Source organism: Rhinolophus ferrumequinum, chromosome 12 (assembly GCF_004115265.2).
Source record: "Rhinolophus ferrumequinum isolate MPI-CBG mRhiFer1 chromosome 12, mRhiFer1_v1.p, whole genome shotgun sequence".
NCBI lineage: Eukaryota > Metazoa > Chordata > Mammalia > Chiroptera > Rhinolophidae > Rhinolophus > Rhinolophus ferrumequinum.
In genome coordinates this window covers 60475079-60501364 of record NC_046295.1, presented here as the reverse complement: position 1 = coordinate 60501364, position 26286 = coordinate 60475079, and the positions used below count along the sequence as shown (strand labels likewise).

At 43.0% G+C, this 26286-nt stretch overlaps 1 protein-coding gene across 5 annotated transcripts in view; it reads right to left on the bottom strand.

Moving 5' to 3' along the window:
* Nucleotides 1-26286, bottom strand: part of ZNF462 (zinc finger protein 462) — a 131914-nt gene that overhangs the window by 64639 nt on the left and 40989 nt on the right. For 2 of the 5 annotated variants that reach the window (XM_033123997.1, XM_033123996.1), the window contains exons 2-5: nt 11058-11307; nt 4932-10510; nt 3985-4149; nt 2061-2347 (exon numbers count right to left, since the gene is read on the bottom strand). In XM_033123997.1, the coding sequence (XP_032979888.1) occupies nt 2061-2347; nt 3985-4149; nt 4932-10510; nt 11058-11277 (6251 nt within the window). In that variant the 5' untranslated portion in view covers nt 11278-11307. The remainder of the gene's footprint in view (nt 1-2060; nt 2348-3984; nt 4150-4931; nt 10511-11057; nt 11308-26286) is intronic. The other 3 variants (XM_033123998.1, XM_033123999.1, XM_033124000.1) reach the window with 3 other exon arrangements.

The following is a 26286-nucleotide window of genomic DNA, read 5'->3' as shown; positions in this document are numbered from 1 at the left end:
TCCCCCTTTCTTCTGCAAAACAAATTCTCTTTTTCATTCCCTTGTTTCTATAAAGGGCACTACCATTCTCTCAGCCAACCAGACTGCAAACCTAGGTGCCATTTGTACTCCACTTTGTCCCTCATCCCCTACCTGAAATCATTTTCTCCACGGCAGGCTTCTCCTTGTTCCCGCAACCATTCCCAAAGTTCCATCCTAATGTCTTGGACTGGCTACTATCACTGCCTCCGAATTGGTCTCCCCTCTCTTTTTTTCAACACAAGAACGTAAGCTCTGAAGTTAGACTGCCTGGGATCAAATCCCAGCTATTACTTACCCGTGGTGTGGCCTTGGGCAAGTTATATAAGCTCTCTATACTAAAAGGCCTCCACTGTTCTTCTATAAAATGGAGGTAATAATGGGACCAAACCTCACAGGGGTGTTTTGAGAACAAAATGAGATCATACATCGAAGCGCGTAGCACAGCGCCCGGTCCACAGTGAGGGTCAACAATTAGCAATCATGGTGAATTTATTCATCTCAGAGCCTTCCTCTACCAGTAACGTAAACGATGAAGTACAAATTCCTCATTCAGACACTCCAAATATGGTCTCTACTCACGTATTCGGGTTTGATCTTCCACTACTCCCTTAGGCGTAATTTACAGATCACTCAGCTGCCTCTCCCCCACCCTTCCCACCCCACACACTCTGCCTCAAGCTTGTGCTCTCGCACCTTTTCCTCCACACCCTTTGTCCTTTCCAAGTAACTCAAGTCCTATCCTCCTACTTTAAGACTTGACTCAAATGCTCCCTACTCCATAAAAACCTTCCTTATTCTTCCAAAGTCGTAACATTTCCCTTCTTTGAAACTTCATAGCATTTTATTGATATATATATATATATATATATATATATATACACTTTGAAGACATGTGCCTGATTTCGCCAAGTCATTTGTATGCTTGCTTTATTGATAAACCAACTAACTCGACTCTAAAATCCCTTACATCATTGACCATGCCCGACTCATCTTTATATTCCCCCAAAGGCTCTAGCACTGTGCCTAGCACAAGGCATATTCATTTATTCACGATGATTTATTGAGGTTCTACTGTGTGTCAGAAAATGTGACAGACGCTGTACCAAAAATACTTATTGAATTGATGAGAACTACTCAAGTTTTCTGCCAGTGCCCGGATCTGATAACAAAGATTAGATATTAGGCTCTGAATAATAATAAAGAGTTTATAACCCATTCTAACCTCTGCAGAAGCATTGCCTCGTCCTGCCTTTCAACATCCACTAACTATCACTTTATCTTTTTAAAGAAGCAAACAGCCCATCATTTATTTTCAATTATCATGAAAATAAAAAGCATGTCAGTCTTACAATCAGTCACCTTCATCCAAGACTGCAGAACACATTATTGAACATTTCTCTCTTATACAGTTGAAAAGAGAAAGGCAACAAAAGGTTGTTTCTTCTCAGAGCCACCCCTCCTCCCCTCACCCTGAAAAGCCTTACACGAGACCCCAAATTTACAGTTTCCAAGCTCTGATGGGCAACAAGAAGCACCTTCTCATCTGCTGTCCGTCAAGTACCTCTTTGGTGTCCATCCACTCAACTCCCTTTCAAGGTCTTTTTAAAATAAATCAAGCAATCATTCTTTCATCCCATAGTGGACTAACAGTCCTAATTTTACCTCCTGGCCACTCAAATTTCCCAAATGGAACTTTACTCCTCAAATAATGATTAGGTTCTGGGTGAATGTTTGACAGATACACCAGTAAACGTATCTACTCTCTGTTTTTCCTTTGTGTAAATCACGGTGATACCTCCAAAACTGTGTTTAAAGATGCCTGCTTTAGTCAAATCTAATGTCAACCAAGCCATCTCCTGTTCTTAACCCCATCTGACAGATGAGGTGACTGAGGTTCAAGGTAACAGGCAACTAAACAGCAGGAGAGAACCGTGAATGGGGCCTTCTGACCCCTCCAAGCTTCTCCTGCTCTGGCTTAACTGCCGTTCACTATGACACCTCCTCCCAGTTACCACTTGCAACCACTCGATAGCACTTACTTGTGCCTGAAAGCAGAAACAAAGGAGCAATACTGGCAGCTGTACTTGTCCTCGCGGGTAAACATGGCCAGGGCCAGGTGGCTCCTCTCATGAGAACGCAGCCCCTGCATGGACATCAGGACTCTGTCACATTGACTACAATGGTATCCCCCCGGCCGGGTTTCATCCTCCAACATTCCATCAAGCAAGCAGTGTTCACCATCCACCCGGTCCACTAGGGTGCCACTGGCATCTTTGGCTGCTTCCAATCCATCCAGAAACAAGTGGGAAGGGTCTTCAGCCTCCTGCTAAGAGAACCACACACACACACATGCCCCACCAACAAAATAAATATCCATCATCATTTGCCCAGGCTTTCTTCCTCTCCCTTCATTCTCCCACACTCATCAGCGCTTTCTGTCGGAGCTTTCTTCCCTGCCTCTCCGGCTCCCCCAAGAGGGAGGGCAAACCCGACTGCCATTCTTCATGCAGTGGTGGCATTTTAAGGCAACAGATAAGGTGCTACTGCCTGGGAAATGTGAGAGAAGGGCTCTCTCAACTTGAAGACAGTTCACTCACTTATCTCCCAACTTAAAAAGAAAATTCAAATTGTGATCCTACCTACACTGACATAAAGCAGGGTTAGGGTTATGGCTTAAATATAAGAAAGGAAGGAAAGGAAGGAGGGAGGAAGGGAGGGAGGGAGAGAAGGAAGGAGGGAAGAAGGGCGAAAAGCCAAGTAGTTTGGGCATCTAGGAGCCTTGGGCCTTCTTCCTTAGGAAATAAAAGGGAAGTGAAAGATCCTGCCCTCTGCCCCCCCAGGCTCATCCTTGCCCCAGCAGACTGTGACTTCACCCCTTGACGGAAGGTTGTTGTATAAGCAATTCAAAAATATTAGGAAGCAGCCTGGTTTTAAGTTATTCATGTTTCGAGGTGGCTCCTTGGATTACTGATTACACAGGAAGAGCTGCTCTGTCTCCCTTGAGTGAGTCCAGGAAACAAGGCTGGGACACACCGCAGTGGCATGGAAGAAGCTGACGCCGCGGCCCCTGGGTGCCACTGTTCTGCCGACAGCCAGAAGGCTTCCGTCTTCAAAGAAGAAAAGCAGAAGCTTTACCTCCATGCCACACTGGCAAAACAGGACACAAGATCAGGAAGGGCAGATGACAAAAAATATATTCACATATCCCGAAAGAGCAGAGCCCTGAACTAACGTCTCTGCTCAAAAAGTACAAGTGCTCGGGCATATCCTGGAAGGCAGAGATGGCGGTGTGGTTATTGAAACAGTAGCTCTTAGGATTATGATATTCAAAACAGGTGGCCTAATAAAGGTCGGCGGGGGAAGAGGGAAGGCACTTGTCAGTAACATACCAGGCGAGGGGGTGGGGGAGATAAGTCAGGTCAACAGGCTCTCAGGGCCAACTGTGACTTGAAGGCTTTTAGTTTTAGATTTACTGTCTCTTCCGCTCCTCAGAGGACCCAGGATAAGAAGTAAAGACGGATTCTCCTGGGCTGTCTGCACCGTCAGCCAGATGAGAACAGCTAAGGAGTCAGGCAGTGGGAGGAGCAGAAGATGATGGGGGCAGAACCCACTTGATTCCTCTCAAGAGCTCGAGCCACTTGGAAGAGTAAACACCTAATGGCACTAACTGCAGAATAGCAGGGTGACCCAAAGCCTCCTGTACCGAGAGGCCCAGGTCTTCTGTTTCCACCAAACTCTCCACGTGGAAGAGAACCAGACCGAAACGCGACCAGGTCGAAACACGAAAGATGAGGAAGGTCCAACCTGCAAAGAAATCAAAACAAGCCAGACCAATCCAAGCATAACTCAGGAATGCCCACATTCTGGGACGCCCTTTCCTGAGCTGCTCTGAGCAGTGGGGTTAATGAGTAACTCGAATCGCTCGCACACAAGAATGCTCATCCAGACCTTCCCAGTTCTCACCTTCACGGCGGCGGACACGGCCGGGACGCTGCCGTACTGGACATGCTTTCGGAGGTGATTGCAGATGGCTCGGAGCGTCGGGTGCACTTCCACACAGAATTTACACTTGTAGCCCACCACCTTCCTCTCCTTGATCTTTGGCACCTCTTCTAAGTGACCAAAAGGCTGGTAAAATACAGTGGTAGCCATCAGTACTCCGAGCCCTCCCTCAATAGCCGGCATTTATTCTTGTAGCTTACTAGCAGATTTTATTTTAAAGCAGATTAGCAGGTTAAAAACCAAGGGAGATATATGTGAGTATTTTTACATAACAAATTCGTCAGAGTCGTGGCACACTGCCTGCTATGCAGTCTCTGGAACCCAAGTATGTTACGACTTGTGAGGAGAGAAGATTTCTGTGCAGAAGCCTCATCGTCACTGCCACCAAGTTATCTGGTTTTCAAACCAATTTCAACTACGCAGGTGAACCGTTGCATAGCTACGCCATTAGTGAGCTTCTTGACAAAAAAAATAAAAAAATAAATTAAAAAAAAAATTCTACTCCTTGAGATGTTAGGTTCATGTAGCAACACTGCAGACCGAGACATGGCTGAGAAGCGCTAATGAGACCAAGAGACAGCCCACAACTGCCTTAGGAAAGAGAGCGAGCGTCGTCGTGGAACTAGGCCTCAAATAAGGGTACTTGGCAGAGAGAAATACAGAGAAACCACCCCAACCCTCCCCTTGGGAGCCTTGGGAGGAGTGAGAGGGAGGGGCACAGGACCGTGGAGAAGGGTGAGCACAGAATGGGGATAATCAAGCTCGAAATGTTTAATTGACTTATTGAGCTCTCTGGCAAGCTAAGTCGCTAGGAAGCCTGTAGCAGTTTGGCTGGCAACGAAGAAGTGCATGTGGGCACCAGTGATGAGAGGCCTCCTGGGGGAAGGGAAATCAAAACATATCCTTACCCTCTCTTGTTTGAAATCTGCAAAAGCACCATCTGCATATTTCTGCTTGCTCAAAAGCTGTTTCCTCCTCTCCTGACGTTTGGCACGCTTCTGGAATTCCTCATTGTGAACGTTCAAGTGTGAGGTCAGCTCCGCGGTGCTTTGCAGTTTGCTATCACAGTGCTTACACTGGTAGGCGGAGTTCTGCAAGCGAGGGCCGTTCCCCAGGATGATGAAGTCCCTCTTCAGGTCCCGACTGTGGTGGTCGGTGTAATGCATGCATAGCAGCTCGGCTGTGCTGAAGGAGAGCTTGAAGCATTTGATGCAGCGGAAAGGGAGCCACTCGATTTCCTGAGCTTCGCCTCCCTCCACCTCGGCTTTCTCAAAGCTGCCTCTCTCCTCCTCTTCCAGCACCATCGGCTTCTCGTGCTCATCGGCGTAGACGGCGGTGAAGTAGCCCCCCAGCTTGCTGGCGTGCTGCTTCTTGGGGAACACCCCTGGGTGGCGCTTCATGTAATGGGACACAATGCCCTTCTTGCTGAAGGACTGGAAAGAGCACAGGGAGCACTTTTTCTTCTCCACTGCCCGCCGGAGTTCCTCGCTGAGCTGCGGGGAGTCATCCTTGGGTGGGGACGGGATGATGACCTTGTTGGGCTTGTCGCTGATGGTCCTGGAGGCTGCCAGGCAGTGGGTGTAATACGCATCAATATCATGGCGCTTCTGGTAGTGGGCCGCCAGCCCTTTGCGGATGGGGTTGGTGTAGGCACACAGGGCACACTTGAAGAGGTTGTTCTTGCCCTCCGGCTGGGCTCGGACATTGTTGTGCTTAATGCGGTAATGCCTGGCTATCCCCTTCCTCGTGGAGCAGAAGTACTTGCAGAGCTGGCACCGGAACACAGTGTGCGAGACCAGGTGCGAGGTAGAGAAGTGAGAAGTGGACACGGGCTCCTCTCCCACCTCTTCCTCGGTGACGGAGATCTGGGAGGGGCTCACTTCAGTGGTTATCTCGGGCTCAAGGGAGACTGGCAGCTTCGGGGGTGACTGGGAGAAGACATCAAATTCAGGCTGATTGTGATACTTCTCATAGTGGATTTTGAGTTTCTCCAAAGTACCGTGGGTGTACGGACACAGTTTGCAGCGGTAGGCGCCATATCCTTGCTTGAAGATCCTGCTGGTCTCCTCCACGTCATTCTGGGCTATGTCAGCTGACTGCTCCACGTCGTGCACAAAGTCCTCGGCGGTCACCTTGATGGACGGGTGTCGCTTCTGGTAGTGGGTCAGGACGCCGTGGATGCGGGTGTTGATGTACGGGCAGTGCCTGCACTTGTAGACGGCGCCCGGGTTGATGTCAATATCCTGGGCAAAATCAGCAGCCTTCACTTTCATGCCAGGGTGCTTCTTCCCATAATGGGTAAGAAGGCCATGCAGGTTGTTGTACTCAGACTGGCACACCGTGCACTGGTACGGGGTGGAGGAGATGGCAGGGTTCGCCGAAGAGAGCTGGATGCTTTTCTCTGGGGAAAGCCTCGCATCCTCAGGGCATTCTGGTTCCTGCTCAGGCAGTGGGATGGGCATACTGTTTTCACAATTCACATGAGCCACCAACTCTTCAGATGGAGGGATGGGGTTCTCCACCACATCTTTCTCCTTGATGATATCCAGCAGCACCGACTCGTCACCATTCATGGCCCAGGGGTGGAATGCTTGGTAATGATTGGTGATGTCCCAGATGGAGACAGCTTCAAAGACACAGTCTCTGCATCTGTATGTTTTGGCTTCAGCTGGCATTGTGAGAGAGGGAGGGGATGGGTCTGGCCCAGCCCAGAGTTTGGTAGCCATGTAAGTATAGTCAACGTAATGCTCTGGGTGCCTCCTTTGGTAATGTAGGAGCAAACCATTAGGCTCCATGTGGGAATAGATGCACCACTCACAGTGGTAGCCAGCTTCTATCAAACCATCTAGAAATGCCCACCGCATGATGGACGTGACTGTGGCCTTCAGGGCAGGGTGGTCTTTCTTGATATGCTTCCTCAGTGCATAGAAATAGGGGGAGGTATATGAGCACTGCCTACATTTGAGTGCTCGAAGTTTCGTTTTGTCCCGCTCCACATTAGAGGAGGGGACAAGCACGCAACTGGCAGGCTTCTTCTGGTTACGGTCACAGAGGCTTCGGATGGTGGCTGTGTGCTGCCGGATCACGTCTGCATTGGCCTTGAAGTCTCTGTGCTTCTTCTGATAATGAATGAGTACCCCTTTGACCGTCCGGTTCCCATAATCACAGTGCTGGCAAAAGAACATCTCATTCTCCACAGGGGGGCCGTCTCTCTCAGAGCTGCTTCGGTTCAGATGTGGCATGGGGGCAGGTGGCCGAGGGGAGCCTTGGGGCCCCTCAACCCCTCTCATCATTGCAGCTGTGGGAGGAGCCTGTCTGATATATTTGGCAGTAACCTTTATTTCTGGGTGTCTTTTCTGGTAGTGGACAAGCACTCCCACAACTGACCGATTGCTGTAGGAACAGTGTTTGCAGTAGTAAAGCTCAGTACTGAGGTCTGGTGGCGGGGGCTGTGGGGGGAGTGGGGAACCCATGTTGGACATTTTGGGAGACACTGGAGCACCCACCTCAAATGATAACTGAGAAAGGGCAGAGCCCCTGTCCACAGACACCATTCGCATGGTTTTCTGGATCCTAAAGTAGGAAGCCTTTTCTTCAGGGTGTTTCTTCTGATAATGAACCAAGACAGAGTGCATGTTGGGGCTCGCAAATGAGCAAACGTCACAGTCGTAAACGACAACGGTGTTAACCGAGGGGTCCTTCTGATTTTCACATTCTGGAGTAAAGGTCTTTGAAGGAGTGTTTTTATTAAACGTAGCTGGCATGCTGCCACGAGCCATGGGAGTGGACGTTGCCATGTTCTTGGGCGCCGAATTCAGAATCTCCCTCAGCGTCTGGGATTCTGCATTCAGCCCTTCCTGCTGCTCCACGACATAGCTGGAAAATATCATTGCATTGTTAATCTTCACTGTGGGATGCATTCTTTGGTAGTGCGGCATCAAGCTTCTCACATTTGGGCTCGTGTAGGAACAAAACCGACACCGGTAGATCAGGTCCGAATGGTCAAAGTTGAGTACATTCATGGCTTCTGGGTGGTGTTCACCATAATGCTGCTGCAGGTCTTCAAAGTTGGTGTAATCAATGTAGCATTCCAGGCACCTGTACACCGCACTGTGGTCGTTAGGGTCCAAGATGTAACGAAAGCTGAATTTAATGTACGGGTGCATTCGTTGATAGTGGGTGCTGACACTCCGGGCAGATTTGTTGTTAAAGTCACAGTGTTTGCAATAGTAAAGCCTTCCAGAGTCACTAAAGTCTGTATTTTCACTATTGTGCTCCGTTCCATAGATAGGAGTCTGGGTATTCAGCAGAGCAGTGCTGGGAACTTGGTGATCTTTCAAGTTTGTCGAGGAGCCGTAATAATCCTCCTCGTCTTCAGACAGGGTGAGCTCGATCTCGGCCCCATTGGTGGCGTTGTAATCGTGGGTGACGTTTCTGAAGTTGGGCTCCTTCTGGGGTTCACTGGCATCTCTCGCCCAAATCTGCTGGGCTGAAAAAGAAGTGGGTACCTCCAGGACCGGCTCTGTTGGCTCCTCTTCCCGGTCCAATTCAACCTCTATCTCCACTTCATTGTCTTCCTCTTCCTCCTCGTCGTCCTCCACATTGATCACCGCATCTTCCTGCTGTTTGGTTTGGTTAATTTTGCTCTGCAGGTTGCTTGCGATCTCGTCAATCCTGGTTCTCTTTTTCACGGGCGATAAATCGAGAGGGAAGTCATTAGCGAGCTTCCTAGAGGCCTTAGCGACAAAATTGTTCTTGGAGGACAACCCAAGAATTGAGGTCTGACTTTTCTTCACAGTGTTGCTGGAAGAGGGGTGGCTGTCGGTCTCACTTTCCAGTGGCAGGCTGGAGGGCTGCCCCTCAAATTTTGGCAAGTTGTCGCAGAACGAGTGTTTGTGCTGCTGATGGACTCTTAGCCCTTTCAGAGTCGTGGTGGAGTAGTTACACATGGTGCATTTGTAAGGGTGCAGAGGTGGGGCCTGCACGGGTGGTGGCGGCGGCGGGGGCTGGGGCTGGGGCTGGGGTGGCAGCTGATGTGGTGGCTGTGGCTGTGCGGGTGGCGGGGGAGGCGGCGGGGGTGGTGGGGGTGGCTGTAAGGGATCCACCAGGACTGCTGACTTTCTACCATTGATGCTCGGGCCCTCGTAGGACACTACACCTTCATTCAGTGATGAGGCAAGGCTTTCACTCTGGGAAGTCACAGCATCCCAATCTGACGTTGGACCCGTGTGACACTGTTTGTGAGCCCCCAGTTTTAATGAGCTCTTGCAAGTGAACGGACATTCATCACATTTGTAGACAGCGGTCTTTCCAGATAAGTGGATGTTTTCTATGTGACGTGAGATGCTACGTCGATGCATGGTAAGGAAAGGACAAAAGGGGCACTGGAACCTGTTCATGAATCTTCTAAAGGGAATGCCCTTGGTCTCCAATAATTTGTTGCCATCCGAGCCCATCAGCTGCTCTGCAGACATGCCGGATGTCTGGTGATCCATAACATTTAAACCATTCTCACTGTCTATTTCATTTAACTCTTCATCAGAGCTAGAGTCATTCAGCATACTGTTAGTTTCCAGATCGGCAGAAGAATTGGTCATGTCAGCCATTCCATAACGCGATCTATCTGCCAAGTTTACAAGGCCAGAATTGTGAGGTGACTTCGGCTTCATCTGAGGATAAGACATAGGTGAAAACTTGGAAGCTGAAGAAGAATTGGGTCTCATGATGGAGTTGCTGATGGAGCCCCTGAAATTGGAGACATTTGTGTTGGGTACCTCCCGGCTTGCAGCATTCATGGACAGATAGGTAGAGTTAGGCGTGGGGCTGGAGGCGCTCTTGTTCTGCACATCAGGTAGACTCGTCCCTTCTTGTTGCTGTCTGAGACTGGAAAGGATCTTGACCATACTACGGTGTTTCTTCATCATGTGGTCACACCAGCGTTCTCGGCGGGGGGTCTGGTAGCTGCACCACTCACAGCAAAAGTTGCCTCGGGACTTGGTCAAAGGCTTGACCATGGATTCTAAGATGCTGCGTTCCACAACTTCCGCTGGCAGTTCCTTGCAGGGGTCTTGCAGGGACACGGGCGGGACCACAGGGTCTGGCATTGGAGCAGGGGCAGGGGGGGGTGCAGTGGCCTCCTTCAAATTGTTTTTGTGATACATCTTCTGATGCTTCATTATTCTTGCCCTCCTTGGTGACTTGTATGTGCAAAACTGGCAAGAGAAGACCTTTCCAAATCCCTCGTGCATCATGATATTATAATTTAAGGATCCTGGAACAGGGGGTCCCGCTGAACTCCCTTCAGCTTGAGCTCCATGGACCTTCCTAGTGTGTTCTATGAGGAGGTTTTTTGACCTGAAGTAGCGTACGCAGAACTTGCATTGAAAAAACTTATTTGTTGGTTTGGGATTGGGGGCAATATGCTGACCGTAATATCCTGGACTGTGGCCATAGTAACTTCCGGTCCCCAATGCAGTTGCATTTTGACCTAAAGAGAAAGCATAAGGTAAGTGGGAAGAGAAAAGCAAAGCAAAAGAGAATTAAGAAATTTAATCATGCAAATCAATTTTTCCTTTCAATTATTCTTCATTAATAAACATCACACTCAAAAGGCCTAACAGCTCAAGATGAGGCCCTGAAGAATATTAACGAAGCATTAAAGAACATACATAGATTGCTTCTCACGGATGAAGATGCAGTGTTCGTTCAACTTTAGGTACAACAGTCATCTCATCTCCATTAATGTGCTACATAGCTATAAAAGTACAAGTTTCACAAACTATAATATTTTAGGACTTTTCGAGATACTACTTTGCTCTCCAAACTGAAGGGAAACTAAGAGACATAAGGAAGCTGAAAGGACAATAACCTACGATACTCAAGAAGAGAAACATGACACCCAAACTACGAAAATGACTCAGAAGAGCAAGAAACTCGGTAGAAACCACGCATATCAAGAACCATGGCCTCAACCGGCTCAAAATAGATGAGAGCAACGATATACATGAGATATGCCGAGTTTAGTATAGATTTACCTGATAAATCCTCTGCAATCACAAATTCATCCTTTATAGAAGAAAACTCCACCTCCGTCTGATTACTGGCATTCATGGACCCGGATCGTGGTTCGTTAGCATTGTCTTCGGCAACATCAGTTGGCTGCAGAAATGCTGTGTGGACATCCTGAATGTGCGCCTTGAGATCTTCATAAGACGGGGCTCTGAAGTCACAGCCATCACACTGAAGCACCTCCATGATCTGGGTCTACCCTCTCACATTAGGAACCTGTGGCAGAAGTCAGAACAAAACATCTTCGGTAATGCACTAAATGCATACCCCCCAAGCTGATGGGGCGGCAGTCCACTAATGGGAAAATTCTAATACCAGCAGATTTCTCGTATTGAACTCTACCGGTTGGAACACTGGCCAAAAAGGAAGGCAATCAAACATAATAGGGATGATGTCCTCAACTTCCTAACTTCAAAGAAGGAATAAAGAAAAGCAGAAACTTTTTCTGGCTTGATATGAATATATCTTCTAATGCTATTTGTAAAGAAAAACCCTTAAACCTTCCACAGTGTTAGTATTTTCTGAATTTCTTGACTGAATTCAAATTTCTTGGTAAATTAATACTGACTTTAGTTCTGTATTGGACCTATTTTCTTTTTGAACTAGAATCTTCTCAGAAGCAAAAAAGATGTGCATACAGAAGAAAGGACAAATTTTAATCTTTATTTGCTGTTTTAATATAACATTGATGTTTTATCACCAAATGATGAAATAGTATTGAATCTCAGAGTGGTGATAGAGAGAGCTTTTATTATTTCAATCTTAGTAATTTTTAAGAAATAAGCATTTTAAAATAATTTTAATTTAATATCTTAACTGATATTGGGATACACCTCTTTACTCCCTTCCCCAAACGTTTTTGCTGGAGTTTTTTTTTTTTTTCTTTCCATGAGCTAAATGGTTATTTGCTTTTTACTAACTACCAATTATAACCTAACAGCTTAGCTTCTCCAATCTAATTAGGTCATAAAATATTTCTCATGAGATTCTCAAACAACCAACTTTAGATGACAATCCAGTTTCTAGTTTAAAGTTGCACCTTGGTACCTCAATTTACATTAAGGCAACAGAAACTCACAGTTTTGAAAAGGGGCTTCTAAGTCATGACTTTATCTTTTCCTACTTCTTTTCCTTTCCAAATATGAAGTGTACACTTGGGCATAAAAATCTGTGAACCTGATGAAGAATAAAAAACTTGCCCAGCTAACCTTCATTCTGCTGTTTACTATGGGACAGAAATATATAGATAGCTTAGAAATATACAGATAGCTTCACACTAACTCAATGGAGAGTCCCACCATTAAATTAAAAATGTATTAGAAGGTGTAGTCCTTCCTATCTTAATATATATCCTGAGTTGAGATACCCAGTTATTATCTTAATTGAGTTAGGTACTTCATTGAGCTCACCGCAAACTCTACTGAGTCACTGAAATCTAGAACCAGATGGCCAAGAACTGAAGTTGTAACCAAATCTATACTTTTACTGTATAGCAACTTTCTCTACTTTCATTGTAAAAGATAAATTATTCCTGCAAGAGAACAAAGTCTAGTAATATGTCAATGGAGTAAAAGAAGCCATTGCAGGAGGATTTTCTATGAAAGAATACTCCTGCTGATAGCCTGCTAAAATAACTTCTGGCAGGTCCAGCTCTGGACAGACTGAGCTTGCCCAGTGAGACGCAGATATTTACCTCCTCTTCTTTCACCCAGAAATTTATCCTTTTTCAATAAACATTGAACTGTGCACCAGAGTCTTTTCAGCTAACTAAGTCTCAATATTCCAGATACACAAGCTTTTATGTCTAAGCACCAACCCAAATTGTGTGGAAGAGGTTGCTATCAGCTCTGGATCGAATTACAGCAGTCACTGAGGCCCCACCCCACTTCTCCTTTCGCACAGTCCATTAGACCTGAAAACAAATTTTTCCATGGTGCAGACGACTCCTGCATTTAGAACACTTCACAGAAAAAAGCAGATCATCCAGTGTGCACTCCCCATCCCCCAAGCTTAGTCCTTTCATCTCAGCCAAACAAGCCACAGCTCTGCTGAATGTGTTTATCACACTTTCAAGAGATATGAGCTCCTGCGTCACTGAAGCTCTAAGACTCACTAAGCTGCCCTAGTCCTCTGAGCTTAGGAGCAGCCATTTTAGCTCAGAGCTTCTCCTCCGTGCACAACATGGCTTCTCTGGGATTCTGCTAGGCTGACAATCAGAAATGAGCGGTGGAAGAGCAGGCTGGGCTCCTCCTATGCTCTTCTTCTCCCAACAAAGAATGAACTGTTTTCATTTCTTTCCGAAAAGCTGCACCTTTCTCCTCCTCAAATGTCATTCACCAAGATCTCCGAAGGTTCTTTTATCCCATGATTGATATGCTTGTCCCTTAGTCCCAGCAGAGCACTGGTTACTGCAGGACAATCTGGACCAGACCCTGTTCTATAGAAGGGTTTGGGGGTGGGGTGGGGGGACCTCCAGAATGCCTTGGCTTCTTGGGAGTCGTCCTTCCACACACAGAAGACATACCATCCGACTCTGCTTGCCAGATTCCAAAGTCTAATGACCTTTGTTAATCACCAGCCAGTCTGTCTGCATCAGCAGACCCTGCCAACAGACACACCCTTCAACACAAAGGCTGTAGCTATTCCTTTTAAAAGAGGTTCTCTGAAAGCTCCATTGTGTAGCTGAGAGGAAAACAAAATCTCTTCCCTTCGAAACTTCAAGCCTTTAGAAATAATGCAACAAAAGCCTTTCTGCTGTGTCTTTTGGAAAGTTTGAGCCTGGTTTGCACAACATCAACAAAAATTACGGTTCTGCACAAGGAAAGCAGGGCACCTTCAGCATTAAGTCATCTACCCAGAGATGAAATTCATCTCTCTATACAGTTCTCTAATACCTTGGTGTCTTCTGATGCTGTTATCAAGGATTCTAACTTCGCTGGATGCAAACACAAACCAACAGTCTCCTTGTTCTGCTTGCTACAAAGGAGATTAAAGGGTTATGAGATCAAAAAAAAAAAAAAAAGGCACTGATTTGGAAAAAGAAGAGATGATGAAAGTGATTTCCTAATGGGTTCTAGCTTTAATATTGTTGCGTCCTCTACCTCAAAAATAGCTCAGAGCCTTAGAAGAGGTTAATCTCCGGGCTGCGGAGAGAACCATCATCAGGTACAGCTGAATGGCCTTCAATGTGATGTCTGCACCAAGGACTGAAATGAGGATGTCGCCTCCTTTGAAAGCCATTTTGTCTTTGTGTACACATTTCTCCCGAAGACACTGACAGGAGAAGAAAACAGAAATTGCAGCATGGTCTAAACAATCAAAGAAACAGAAACTTAATGTGTTATGAGACTGAGGATGTACCCACGTGCGAGAAGTGAAATAGGAGACGAAGGGAATAGGAGAGGGGAGAGACAATGAGAACTGGACCTGAGGACGACCTGTCCGTCAACCAGAGTACGTTTTTTGCAGCAGATGGTAATCCTCTGAGAAACCAACAACGAGGAAAAAGATGAGAAATAAGCTCTGCATAATTGACTGCTACATCAACCCCGAAAAAGCAGCAACCCTAAAATGCTAAACTAGACTGATCTGCTATCAAATGATGATTTCAAGTCAAAAGCCTAAATCTTATATCCACTTCATTTAAAAATTCTGTGATGAGATTAGCAATTTTTCCCCCTCACTGACCAAATCAGAAAAATCAAAAGCAGAAGAGGAAGCCTCTGAATGCTATTTCAAAAGGTCATGAGATGAATTTATAAATCAAACAATCACCCCCATCACCTACCCCCAATGAATATTTCCATCAGGTGACTAGACGCCAAACACCACCCATGATGACAGCTGCTAGGTGAATATGGACTCATTCTCAAATAACCTAGCCCCCACAGTGACTAGTCCTCCTAACATGAAAGCCCTGCACCATTCTAATTCTCCATTATTCTTTGGTACTACTTATTATCGGTTGTTGGTTTATTCCATTTACATTTATACTTTGGGGATTTCAAAATGTAGGGTTTCAAAGGGAAACCCTAAATCCAATTTTCCATATTTGACAAATACTTTTAAATCATAGTTTTTAAAAAAATCCAAAGATTTTTGTTAATCATTTGGACTATATACATGAGAATGGGGAAAGGGAAGTTACGGACACAGGCTGTTCTTTCTCCATCTTAAGAACACCAATTTTAATTTATACTGTCTGCCCACACACTCTCTGTGCTCAGGATCCCAGGGATCCATGATGCCTCCATTTTCCTCCTGTGAAGGTGAAAGGAGACAATCCACAGCTTCATGCTGAGTCCTTCCAACTCACTGTCCAGAAGTAACTAGAGATGGGGGAGGTGCCTTTGACATTTCACAGGGTTCTCCCAATCCTGCCACCATCCACCCTCGCCCAGTTCAACTTGGCGAGCTTTGCTCTTTAAGTGTGCATGGCCCAGAAGTATAAAAGTGGTCTTCAAGTCATCAAAATCCCAACTGTCTCCAGGAAGAGTCCAAATTAAACATGCAAGCCTTGCCTGGATCTAACCCGTTCTTTGCCTGAAGGACTGCAGACCAGAAATAAAGCTGTGAAGCACCCCGGCCACAGGGACTCAGTAGCAACTAATTATAACCTTCAAAGCCTTTGAGAAACAGAACCAGAAACACCATCAGGTGCTTTTCCTCTGTCCACTCCAGAAACCTAGTTTCATTTATAAGACACTGAACTCCCCAGTTCTCCTGAATCACAATTCTAATAAAAGGCTTTAGTGAGCACCTGTTGTTTGTGCTTTTCTTACTTTTCTTTCCTACAAGTGAAAAACAAAACGAAACAAAACAAACAAACAAACAAAAAAAACCCAGTTATCCAAGGACAGGTAGTGGAATGCATAAACTTTGGAATAAATAGTTCAACTAGAAAAACAGAAAAATCAGGAGCCTAAAGATCATTTTACAAACATATTTGCAGATGGGAAATTGTTGATATGATGAGGGCAAAGAGCTGTGGGGTGTGTGGGGAGGTTAGCGTTTCTATTTGCAAGCCCCAGGACCGTGGTTTGGGCGGACTTTTCTTGCTTTAGATGAAAAATGGGTGGGGAGGTTGATCACTAACTAATCCACTTCTGAATGTTGGGTTGCTACTCTTAGCAACAAGGGTTGATCTGTATCACTACTTATCATCTACTCTTGTCATGGTCAAAGTGGGAGTCCTAATAATTTAAAAACCATTTAAAGCATCTTTCCAAAGAGGGCCAGACTGAAAAACTAAGGCGAAATCCATCTTCTTCCAGTAACAGGAACAGTAAGTGGTTAAGGAATCTCTCTCTCTCTCTCTCTCTCTCTATATATATACACACACACACACACACACACACACATATAAATAATTAATTTTTTATTTAATTTGAACTCAGATATGAGCAAGTGCACGCCAAATTAATAGGAGACCTGTCGGTTAGGAGTCAGTCCCCTTCTGAATTCAAGTATAAATGACGTATGTACTATTCCTATGTTATAGATTTAAAAAAATAAACCAGCAAAATGAACCAACAAAGAACTTCTGACAACAAGCTACCTCCATCAACCCCACGGCATTTGGTACTACTACAGATCCTGGCTCACCATGTGGTGTCTTCAAATGTCCTATCAAATGTTTATACTGTTTGCTACATGATCTAAGCAGTTCTGTGTACTCTTGGCAATTCAACACACTAATGAAAGGTTTAACATATCAGGGAGGATAAATAATTAAGGAATTCAGAAGGGAGACACAGCTGTTCTTCAAAACCAAATTTTCAGAAGAGAAAGAATTAATTTGCAATCACATATGTAACCCCCAATATGAGACTGAATTTAAATAGTAGCAGAGAAATACCATGAGACCTTGAATCCTGCCAATGCATGTGGCCTCTGTTCTATGTGGTTGGCCTGGTCCATCTGTGGGACCTTGTACACAGCGTCAAGTCTGAAGCAGGCAATCTGCAGTTGAATAACCCAGTCACCTTCTGGTCAAGAATGTAAGTCTTCAGGTTATCTTGTTTTAGCTTTGTCCTCCTGCGTAAATTTTTCAAGTATTACAGAGCATGTTGGAGTAATATTTTATAACAGATACCTCTGGGATCATCATTAAAATGAGATGAGCATATAGGGATGTAATCGAAATGACTAAAAAGAAAATTCAGGTATGTAAATAAGAAGCGATTCTGGCTGAGTGACCTGTTATGAAAGCAGGTAGTGAGTGTCTAATACAGAAAGAGATAGTACATACCTTCTGGAGAATTCATGCATTCCTTTGCAATGATATAAGGCTAATTGAGGCCAACAGGCCAATAGGCAGTCTGCCAGCTCCCCTGTCCTTAGAAAAGGAAGCGTGTGATTTGAACAAAGAGATAAAAGAGGAGAGAAGGGACTAGAAAAGAAAGGGAGGAAGCAGGGTGGTATCTCAGTAGCTTCAGGCTTCATTGTCTGCAAAGGGGACCAGCAGTTCACTAGATAACTAATTCTGAGAAGTGTCCTCACAATATTCTCCTTGAGAAACAAAACAAAACAAAATGCCTCCTCACACTAAAACTCTCAAAGGCAACCATGACAAATGAGATCTCAGCTCATTTGGTTCTTTCAAATGATGGAAACCACTCTTGGTGTTGACTGAATTCTCTGAAATGTCATGAGCCCAGCAGAAGTTCCTTGGAAACTTTGAAGCCATTCTTGCCCTAGCATTTAGAACAAGAGATAACTGATTTCTCTCCCCTAGGGCCAAACCTCACCCAAAAGGCAGAGACAGAAAATCATGGTGTTCCTTTATAGATTCTTCAGAATGCTGGCTGGGTTTCTACTCTCATTACAAAAATTGTAAAATTAAAGGGAAGCTGCAGATATGCTGCTGGGTCTTCATTATGGAACTGATTAAGACGCAAAGTAAGCAGAAGCTGCAGTGAAAGTCATCTTCCACATGACAAAAGACCTAACTGTACACGTACATTGAGTACCTCCTCTTAGGGTTTGAAAGCTTGACTAACCTCAAGCCTTGGGTGTGTCTTCATGGCCCTAACTGTTCCTGGCGCAGAAGGTCCCACCAACCACACAAGGTCTAAATTCTAGTTTTGGTGAGTGAATCCAAAAACTATTTTAACAACTTACCTTGCTCTTAATTACCATGCAGAAAAGAAAGAAAAAAGAAAAAAGACCCAAACATGATGTTGGGTTGACTTGTGGAGAGTATAAGAAAGTTTTGCTAGAAGAACTTCTTTTATTTGGGAAAAAGCCCATAAAAATCCCAATCTAATTCCGCTGAGACTTGCTCATCACCTTGTACTCTTGGTTTGCTCAGAAAATTCAGACAAGTTACTTCCTTTAGATGAGAATTGTCCCAAGTCTGCCTGTATCAGTGGCATACAAAGCCCTGAACCAAGCAATTCAGTGACCTTTCCAATTTAATTTTTTATATCTGACAAACCTGATTACACAAGCCTGTCACCTAGGTCTATCTGTCCCTCTCCAAACATAGTTCCTGATCTAACTACCCTGTCAGAATAAAGCCCCTAAACAGACTGCTTTCTGGCAAGGTGAATAATGGCTGGGCTTGTGTGGATCATAAACACTGTCAAGTCTTCCTACCCAAGGATACTGTGATTTTTTTTTCTCTACCTATAGCAGAAGCCATTAGAAGGCTGTCCTTCCTCCTTATTAAACCAACCAAATGGCCCATTTAGATCCATTAGTTTTCCCACCCATGTTCCAACAAATTAATAGAATCATATAATAGGGAGAACACAGTATGTGTTTATGTATGGAACTGGCAGATACCCCAAAACTAGGATTTTTTTTTTTAAAGATAGCTAAAAAATTTCTTGCCCCTTCATAATCCCCAATCTACCTGCAGCAAATAAGTTTACTCCTAAAAATCACTGCACCCCAAGAACTTCTAAGCAGAAAGTTAAGACATTTGTCTCTAAACATAACAGTAGAATTTATCACCATGTGAAAACACTAGAGTGCTCAGGTACTTGGCCAAGCCTACATTCCATGAATCCTTAATGATAAATCTCACTTTTGCCCAACAAACTTAGGATTCTCAGCTCAGGTATTCACTACTGGGCTATTCAAAAAAAAAAAAAAAAAAGGAAGAGAAGGAAGACCAAGAGGAGGAGGAGGAGGAGGAGGAAAAGGAAGAGGAGCAGAGAGAGGAGGAGGAGGAGAAGGAGGAGGGAGAAGAGGAGGAGGAGGAGGAGAAACAGGAGGGAGAGGAAGAAGAGGAAGAGGAGGAGGAAGAGGAGGAGGAGGAGGAGGAGGAGGAGGAGGAGATGACAAGGGTACAGAAAGCCTACCTAGCAAATAAAAGAATTTGTTCCCAGCAGGTGTGATGACTGCCTGCCATCTTCACCTTGAGCAAGTCTTTTGAAGTCTTTACTTGGATCATTTTGCTAAATGAAGAGATTAAATTATGAAGTTCAACCTTTTTGTACAAAGGACATGTGTTTTACAAGATTTCCTTCTCATATTTTGAAAGATTTTTTTCCGACTTAATTCATTCCCTTACTTTTTATTATTATTCAGAGGCAAATGCCCAATTTTGTATGGCTGACTCCTCATCATTTAAGTCTGGGCTCCAAGGTTCCATCCTCCAAGGTGTTTTCCCTGACAACTCCATGTAACAATAGCCCGCACTCCCCACCTCCATGAAATCCAGTCCCCTATCCACAACCCTGACCACACTCACTTTCTATCACGTTACAATGCTTTAGTTCCTTCAGTGCTGACATGATACCTGTTTGTTTATGGTCTGTCTTCCTCCGCTAGAACATAAGCACGCTGAGATCAGGTCCATGCCTGTCTATTCACGTTGCTATCTTTAGCACTGGGGACACTTCACACAACAGGTACTCAGCAAATGTCTTGAATGAATGAACAAATGAATGAATCAGGGCTTCTGAATTATAGGATTCTAATCAAACATTAAAAGATTGGTCATGATCGTTAGATTCTTCTACTAACCCTATGTTATCATAGAGCAGTTTCACACCCTCTCCTTCCCCAGACCAGGGGTATCTGGCAGTACCGGGAGACATTTTGGGTTCTCCCAACTGTAGGAGGGTGCTCCTGGCTTCTAGTGGCTGGAGGCCAGGGATTCGGTCAAACATTCCACAATGCACAAGACAGCCCCAACAACAAAGAGTGATGTGGTCCGAAATATCAACAGTGCAGAGGCTGGAAATCCAGTCACAAATAGTCTCTAGACCTTTTCAGTCTCTGCATATAACCCACCTTTATATGCCTTTCATGGAGCCCTGGCTGGCAAATCTCTGTACTAGATGATCAGCAAGTTCTCTTGCAGCTCAAAGATTTTATGACTCTATGTTTCTAAGTGATCTTAGCAGCCTTCACGTCATATGATATCTCAAGTTTTTAGTTTTATTTTTCTGATTTGGGTGTTTTCCTGAACAGTTTTCAAGAAAACTCCAAGATTAAAGCATGTGACCAGTCCATCCTTTTTTTGAGTGATAAGGTCCTTGGCACTGTTAATGACCCTGAGGCTTTGTGGGTAAGGAGTCCATGTCATTAAAAATGGTCAAGTTCTACATTTAGCATGTGGCCTCCAACCAAAATTTCTGTGAAAAACACGATGCACATTTTCTCCTGTTCAACATGTAAAATTATCTTCTCTCAAACTGATGGTGCCCCAGGCTACTCAAAATCACTCTTCAGAAGACGAGTAATGTGTTCCTTTTGGTTCTTATATCCCCAGGGGCCAGCACAGGTCTGGCCCTGATGAGATTTGCGGTATGAATGAGTGTATGCATGCCTGCTTTCCAGGACAGTATTAACCAGTGGTACCAATTCAAGGAACCAAATCAATTCCAGAGAGTCTCCATGGCCAGAAAAACAAAACGAAACAACACTTAATGCTATGTAACGCTCGCCCACTCCAACTAATGAAGCTCCTGAAGCCACATCCCAGTGAGGAGCTGACTACTGGGATGCCAAGAATTCTAAGTCCCCACTTGTCCTTGATATTTGACTAAGTGCTCGTCTTCCTTTTCCTCGTTATCATCCACGAGGAAGGTGCTCGGACTGCATCATCCCACTCACATAGTTGTAACTCTGCCAGGCTACCCCGAACTGACATGACACTTGGAGTCATCACCTGAGGCTGCACTTGAGACTATTTGGTGGCCCTCCCTCCACAAACACCTTTTAATTCTTGTTTGCCAGGATTCTGGAAAGTCTGAGGAACCATTCTCTGTTATAGCTCAATACCCTATAAACGTTTTCAGTGGAGGGAAGTATGATGAAGGCAGGAGCAGCGTTTTCTCTACTTTGCTTCCTTGTAAAGTACTGAAACAATATGTTACTCGTGACTTCCTCAAATCAAATAAAGAATTAAGTCTAAAAGGTAATTATCTATAGGCTCATAACATCATTAAAGAGGAGATGTTATAGACCATGTAGTCCAACCTGGTCCAATATCTTCATTTTTCAGATAATGAACCTGAGGTCTCAGGAAAAGTCACCTGCTCAAGGCTTCTGGAACACAAACTCGCTGAAGCCAGAAAAAAAAAAAAAGTCTTTTGAATTCCATAATTTGAGAATGGAAATCGGCAGTAAAGACACTCTAGAAATGTTACCTGGTTCATTAATAGCTATTCACACTTAAAGTCCATGCCCCACATATATTCTCAGTAACACTCGTCTTTATTCACTGCAGAGACAGATTCCAGAATAACCCCCAGTGTCTCCTCTGCTCTGAATTCTACACTCTGGAGAGCAACTGCAAAGGTGCAAAATCCATCGTCTGCAGTTTGACTGTTCAAAGATCTCCTTAGGCATGCAAGCAGTGTGCTCATACTTTGGAAAGGCATTTGGAAGACTGAAAGTTGCTGACAAAGGTATACACAGAAGAACAAGAGCTATAACACTGATTATCTTTCTTCAGAATCCAACCTCATGGAATCAGAACAAGGTTATATAGTAGCTTTATGCCTGCCAAATCTACCCCATGAGAAACATCGTCTTGTTTCTTATGGAAAATGTGCACTGCCAACAAAGACGCTGAAGGGGCTGGCTGAATGAGCCTTAGGGGTATCTGGAAATACCAGGGTCAGTTCATTTAAAACGGAGAGGAGAAGAGCAGTCAGTCCCACAAACGCCTGGCAAGGAAGCCAGTCTTCTCCTGGCAGAGCTAGTGGGCAGTTCAGCCCAATTAATTCCAGAATACTATTGATAACAAATTTCACATCAAATCATAGACGGTGTTCTGAAACCAGCTGCAACTTGGAGTATTTTACCACATTTACTAATACATGTATTTATTTATATATTTATCCTTTACTTACCTATATTCCTAGTAAATATCTGTATCCATTTGTTAGATATAAACAAACAAAATGTACCAGAAATACTCTCCATAAGGGTCTCTTATTAAAAAAGTCTCTCTCTTATCGTAATGACGAGAATGGCTTAGAAATCAAGAAGATGCAGAGATGTGCATGTTTGTTCATGTTTTGCCTCCCTGCAGAATACTTTTACCTACACTTTGAAGACCGAAGGAATTTCCATCGTTTGAGACAATGGTTCTCAAAGAGGGGCTCCTAAAGCAGCAGCAGCATCACCCAACAACCCATTAGAAATATAAAGTCTCACCTCCCACTCCAGACTTAATGAATCAGAAACTCTGGGGGTAGGGCCCAGCAATCTATTTTAACAAACTGGCAGGGTGATTCTGATGTCCATTCAGGTTTTAAGATCAAGTTTAAAACTTCCTTCTTGCATGCAATGGTCCCTAGGACTATCAGCGATAATGGCAAGTCCCCTTCTCTATCGCATGGGCACCCTACTTACAAACGCTATTGATGGAGTGAATATGATAATAGCTTTGAAGTCTTTAAAGAGCCTAGGAGGACTAATGTTTACAAATATTTCACTTTTTAGCCATTAATGGGAAAACACTAAGTTGCAGGATCCAGCCTCAGAAGCTAGTGAGAGCACACTCGCAAAAGACAAAGTTGTTATCTTTGAAAGAGTAAACACTGTACAATGCCATGCTGCTGATATTCATGTCCCTTAAAAACCTCAGAACAGTTCAGGACATGGTATCCTTGAATTTCTAAAGTGGGATGTGGCAATCCACAAAGGAAAGAACTGGAGTATTTTATCAAGAAAATACTAAGAGTTTCAGAAAATCCTCGGGACCCTAGACTCTAACATGACAGGAGGTTTTCGTGATAAAGTCAATAGAAAACACCTCCAAACTTGGAGTAGTTATTTGATTATTACACTAAAGGTACAGAACAAGACTAAATTCACAGTAAGAATAAACATCTGAAAACAGAGATGTGTTTTCACATTTGGAAATCCCTCAAAAGAAGGATGTGTGCTTTAAGCCTACGAAGGGGCGTCTGGGGAATATGGTGGCTAATTGTCTCAAAATGCAAACAAAGAAAGGCTTGGCTGAAGGGAAAGAAAGAGGAAGACATAAACAAAGAAAAATAAAGTTTGGCCACACCAAACCAACAGACCAATAAGGCCCTCAAATCAAAAGTAGGACTTAAAACTCAGAATCACAGAGATAAAATTCATCAACTGTGTCTTGCCTAGAAACCTAATCATGACTTTTATACACTGCTGCAGGGCTACCGAAGAAAGACACACCACAAAGACCCAAAATCAGGTTCTTAAAGCAGAATTAAGCAGGACTCAGGGAAGAAATTTAAAGAGATATTACCATCATTGTTTAGGGGGCAAGGGAAAGTTCTGATAGTTATGTCCCAATCGAAGACAATTAAGTTAGGGAAAAGAAAAATGAACTGAGGAGGAAAAAGGGGCGACAGAAAGAAACAGGGCATGGAAAAGACCAATGAATAATCTATTTTGAAAGAACAGGGCACAGAAGAAATTTATATACAACAATTAACAGGGATACTAGAAAAGATCAAAGATAAGATGATAAGATATCACAATGAGATGAAAGGGGAGCTGGCAGTTGAAGAAAGAAACTGATGACAAAAATAGTATCATTGCAGAATCAATAAATATATTAAAGTAATAAGAAGTAAAAATCCACAAACCAAAAACAAAGTTGATAACGTGAAAAACAGTCTTCAAAAAACTGACAAAAATGCAGAGGAGAAGGACAAGTAGATGAAAGCAAGTAGAGAAGATGACAGATAAGAAGGTCTGAAAATAGAGATCCAACATACAGATAAAAGGTATTCTAGAAGTAGACAGCAAAACAAAACAGAGCAAAACAAAATATGCTCAAATCTGTGATAAAAAAAATACCTTCGTTGAAATAAAGGAATATCTAATGTTCCAGGAAAAAGTATAACAGAATCATCAAAATTGAGACATCTTGGTAAAGTAATAGAATTTTCAAGGATAAACATTGGATTCCATAAAATCAAGATTTTTAAAAATTAGTCAATTACAGGGGAAAAGAGCCTCTGAGTTTTTCACAGTAGCATTCAATGATAGAAAGGAGCAAAGGGATGTCTGCGGAGGCTTGAGAAAGAGAGAGCATGATCTAAATATTCAGCCTCAACTAAGGTCGTAACCATGTATAAAAGTAATACAAATGCAATTTCCAATAAGCATCAGGGAATACAGCACTTGTTAAATCTTCTTCAAAATCTACTCAGCGATATAATATATCCAACCAACAGAAGATTCAAAATCAAGATCTCAAGAATAGGGATTTAGACGTAAGCAGAGGACGTGAGCACTGAACCCACTTACATTGAGAGCTAAGATTGAATAATTTATAATAATCGCAAAACAAAATTATAATCCCTTAAATGTTATAAATATAGTAACAATAAAGTATTCCATATAATAGGAACAATAAAACGGGGGAAAATCCTCAAGCATAATAATAAAAATAAAGAGGTGAGGGTGAAGCAGCATTAGAAGATAAATATAAGTGGGAGAATATTCTCGACTTTCATAGCAGGACATAAATAAATACTTGATAGTCGTTCTTTCTGAAGTTGAAAACTCCCCCAATAGAGGTATAAAGCACACTAATTAAAGTTTAAAATTTAATTAGTAATAAAAATAAAAACAGACTCTATAGCTTTTAATTATTTTTAATCAAAGAAAACACAGACCATGTATTAAAAGACAGAGGAAATTGCACAGAAATATGCAAGAAAGTGCAAAAAATTAATTAGAATCAAGTATATATGTTATATCAATAAATGTGAATTGGACAACTCCTGTGGAAAATATCCCCAGAGTAGATTCAAAAACAAAGTCTAATTGCATTTTGTCTCCGAGAGACCCACACATACATACAAAATGACACAAGACGTTTTAAAGTAATGATATCTAAGATCTTCAAGAAAGGAAAAGTAGGGATCATAATAAATATTATTCATGGTTAAATTCAAGATATAAAAACTTGTAAGTTTATCAAAAAAGCTTGATAAGCAGAAAATATCCACAGATGTAAAGGAAAATAAACTATAATTTTAAAAGTTTAAGGATGAATACTTAATAACGTAAAAATGTACAATCCACAATGAAGATTTATCATATTATACCCCCATCACCAAATAAAGAAAAAAAAATGGCAACAGATATAAGAAGAAACAGACACAGCACTTAATAGATTAAATGCAGAAAGACAACTAAGGATAGAATTAATATAATTAATGGAATTGAGTTAAGAGACACATTTCAAATTCCATACCCTGGAAACAAAAAACATATTTCATTTCAAGCGACTGTGGGACACTTGCAAAGGTTTTCAAATGCCCGTGGAGGTTTACAAGAGTTTATAATGCCAGAATTAAGAGATAATAAATTACAAATGGAAAAAACAGTCTATAATTTCTACTTACAATGCAACAAAACTTAGGGGACAAAAAGGAAAACAAAACATTCCAAACACTTGGAAACATATTTTTTAACATTCTCCTAAACAATTTCTGGTATAACCAGAAATAAAAACTCAATTGCAGAATGTGACTTTAAAAATGTTATGTATATAAAATGTGAAATTTGCTAAAACCTATACTTAGAGGAAATTTCATAGCTCTATGAAAATTATAAATGAAGAAATAATAATACTTCTTACAAATCAAGAAATAATAATACTAAATGAATTAAACATCTTACTCAAAGTAAGAAGAAAAAGGAAGGATTTAATTAAGATATAGAAAATTAGGAATCAAAAAGCAATAAAACTAACCAAGCAACCACTTATGTTTTCAAAAA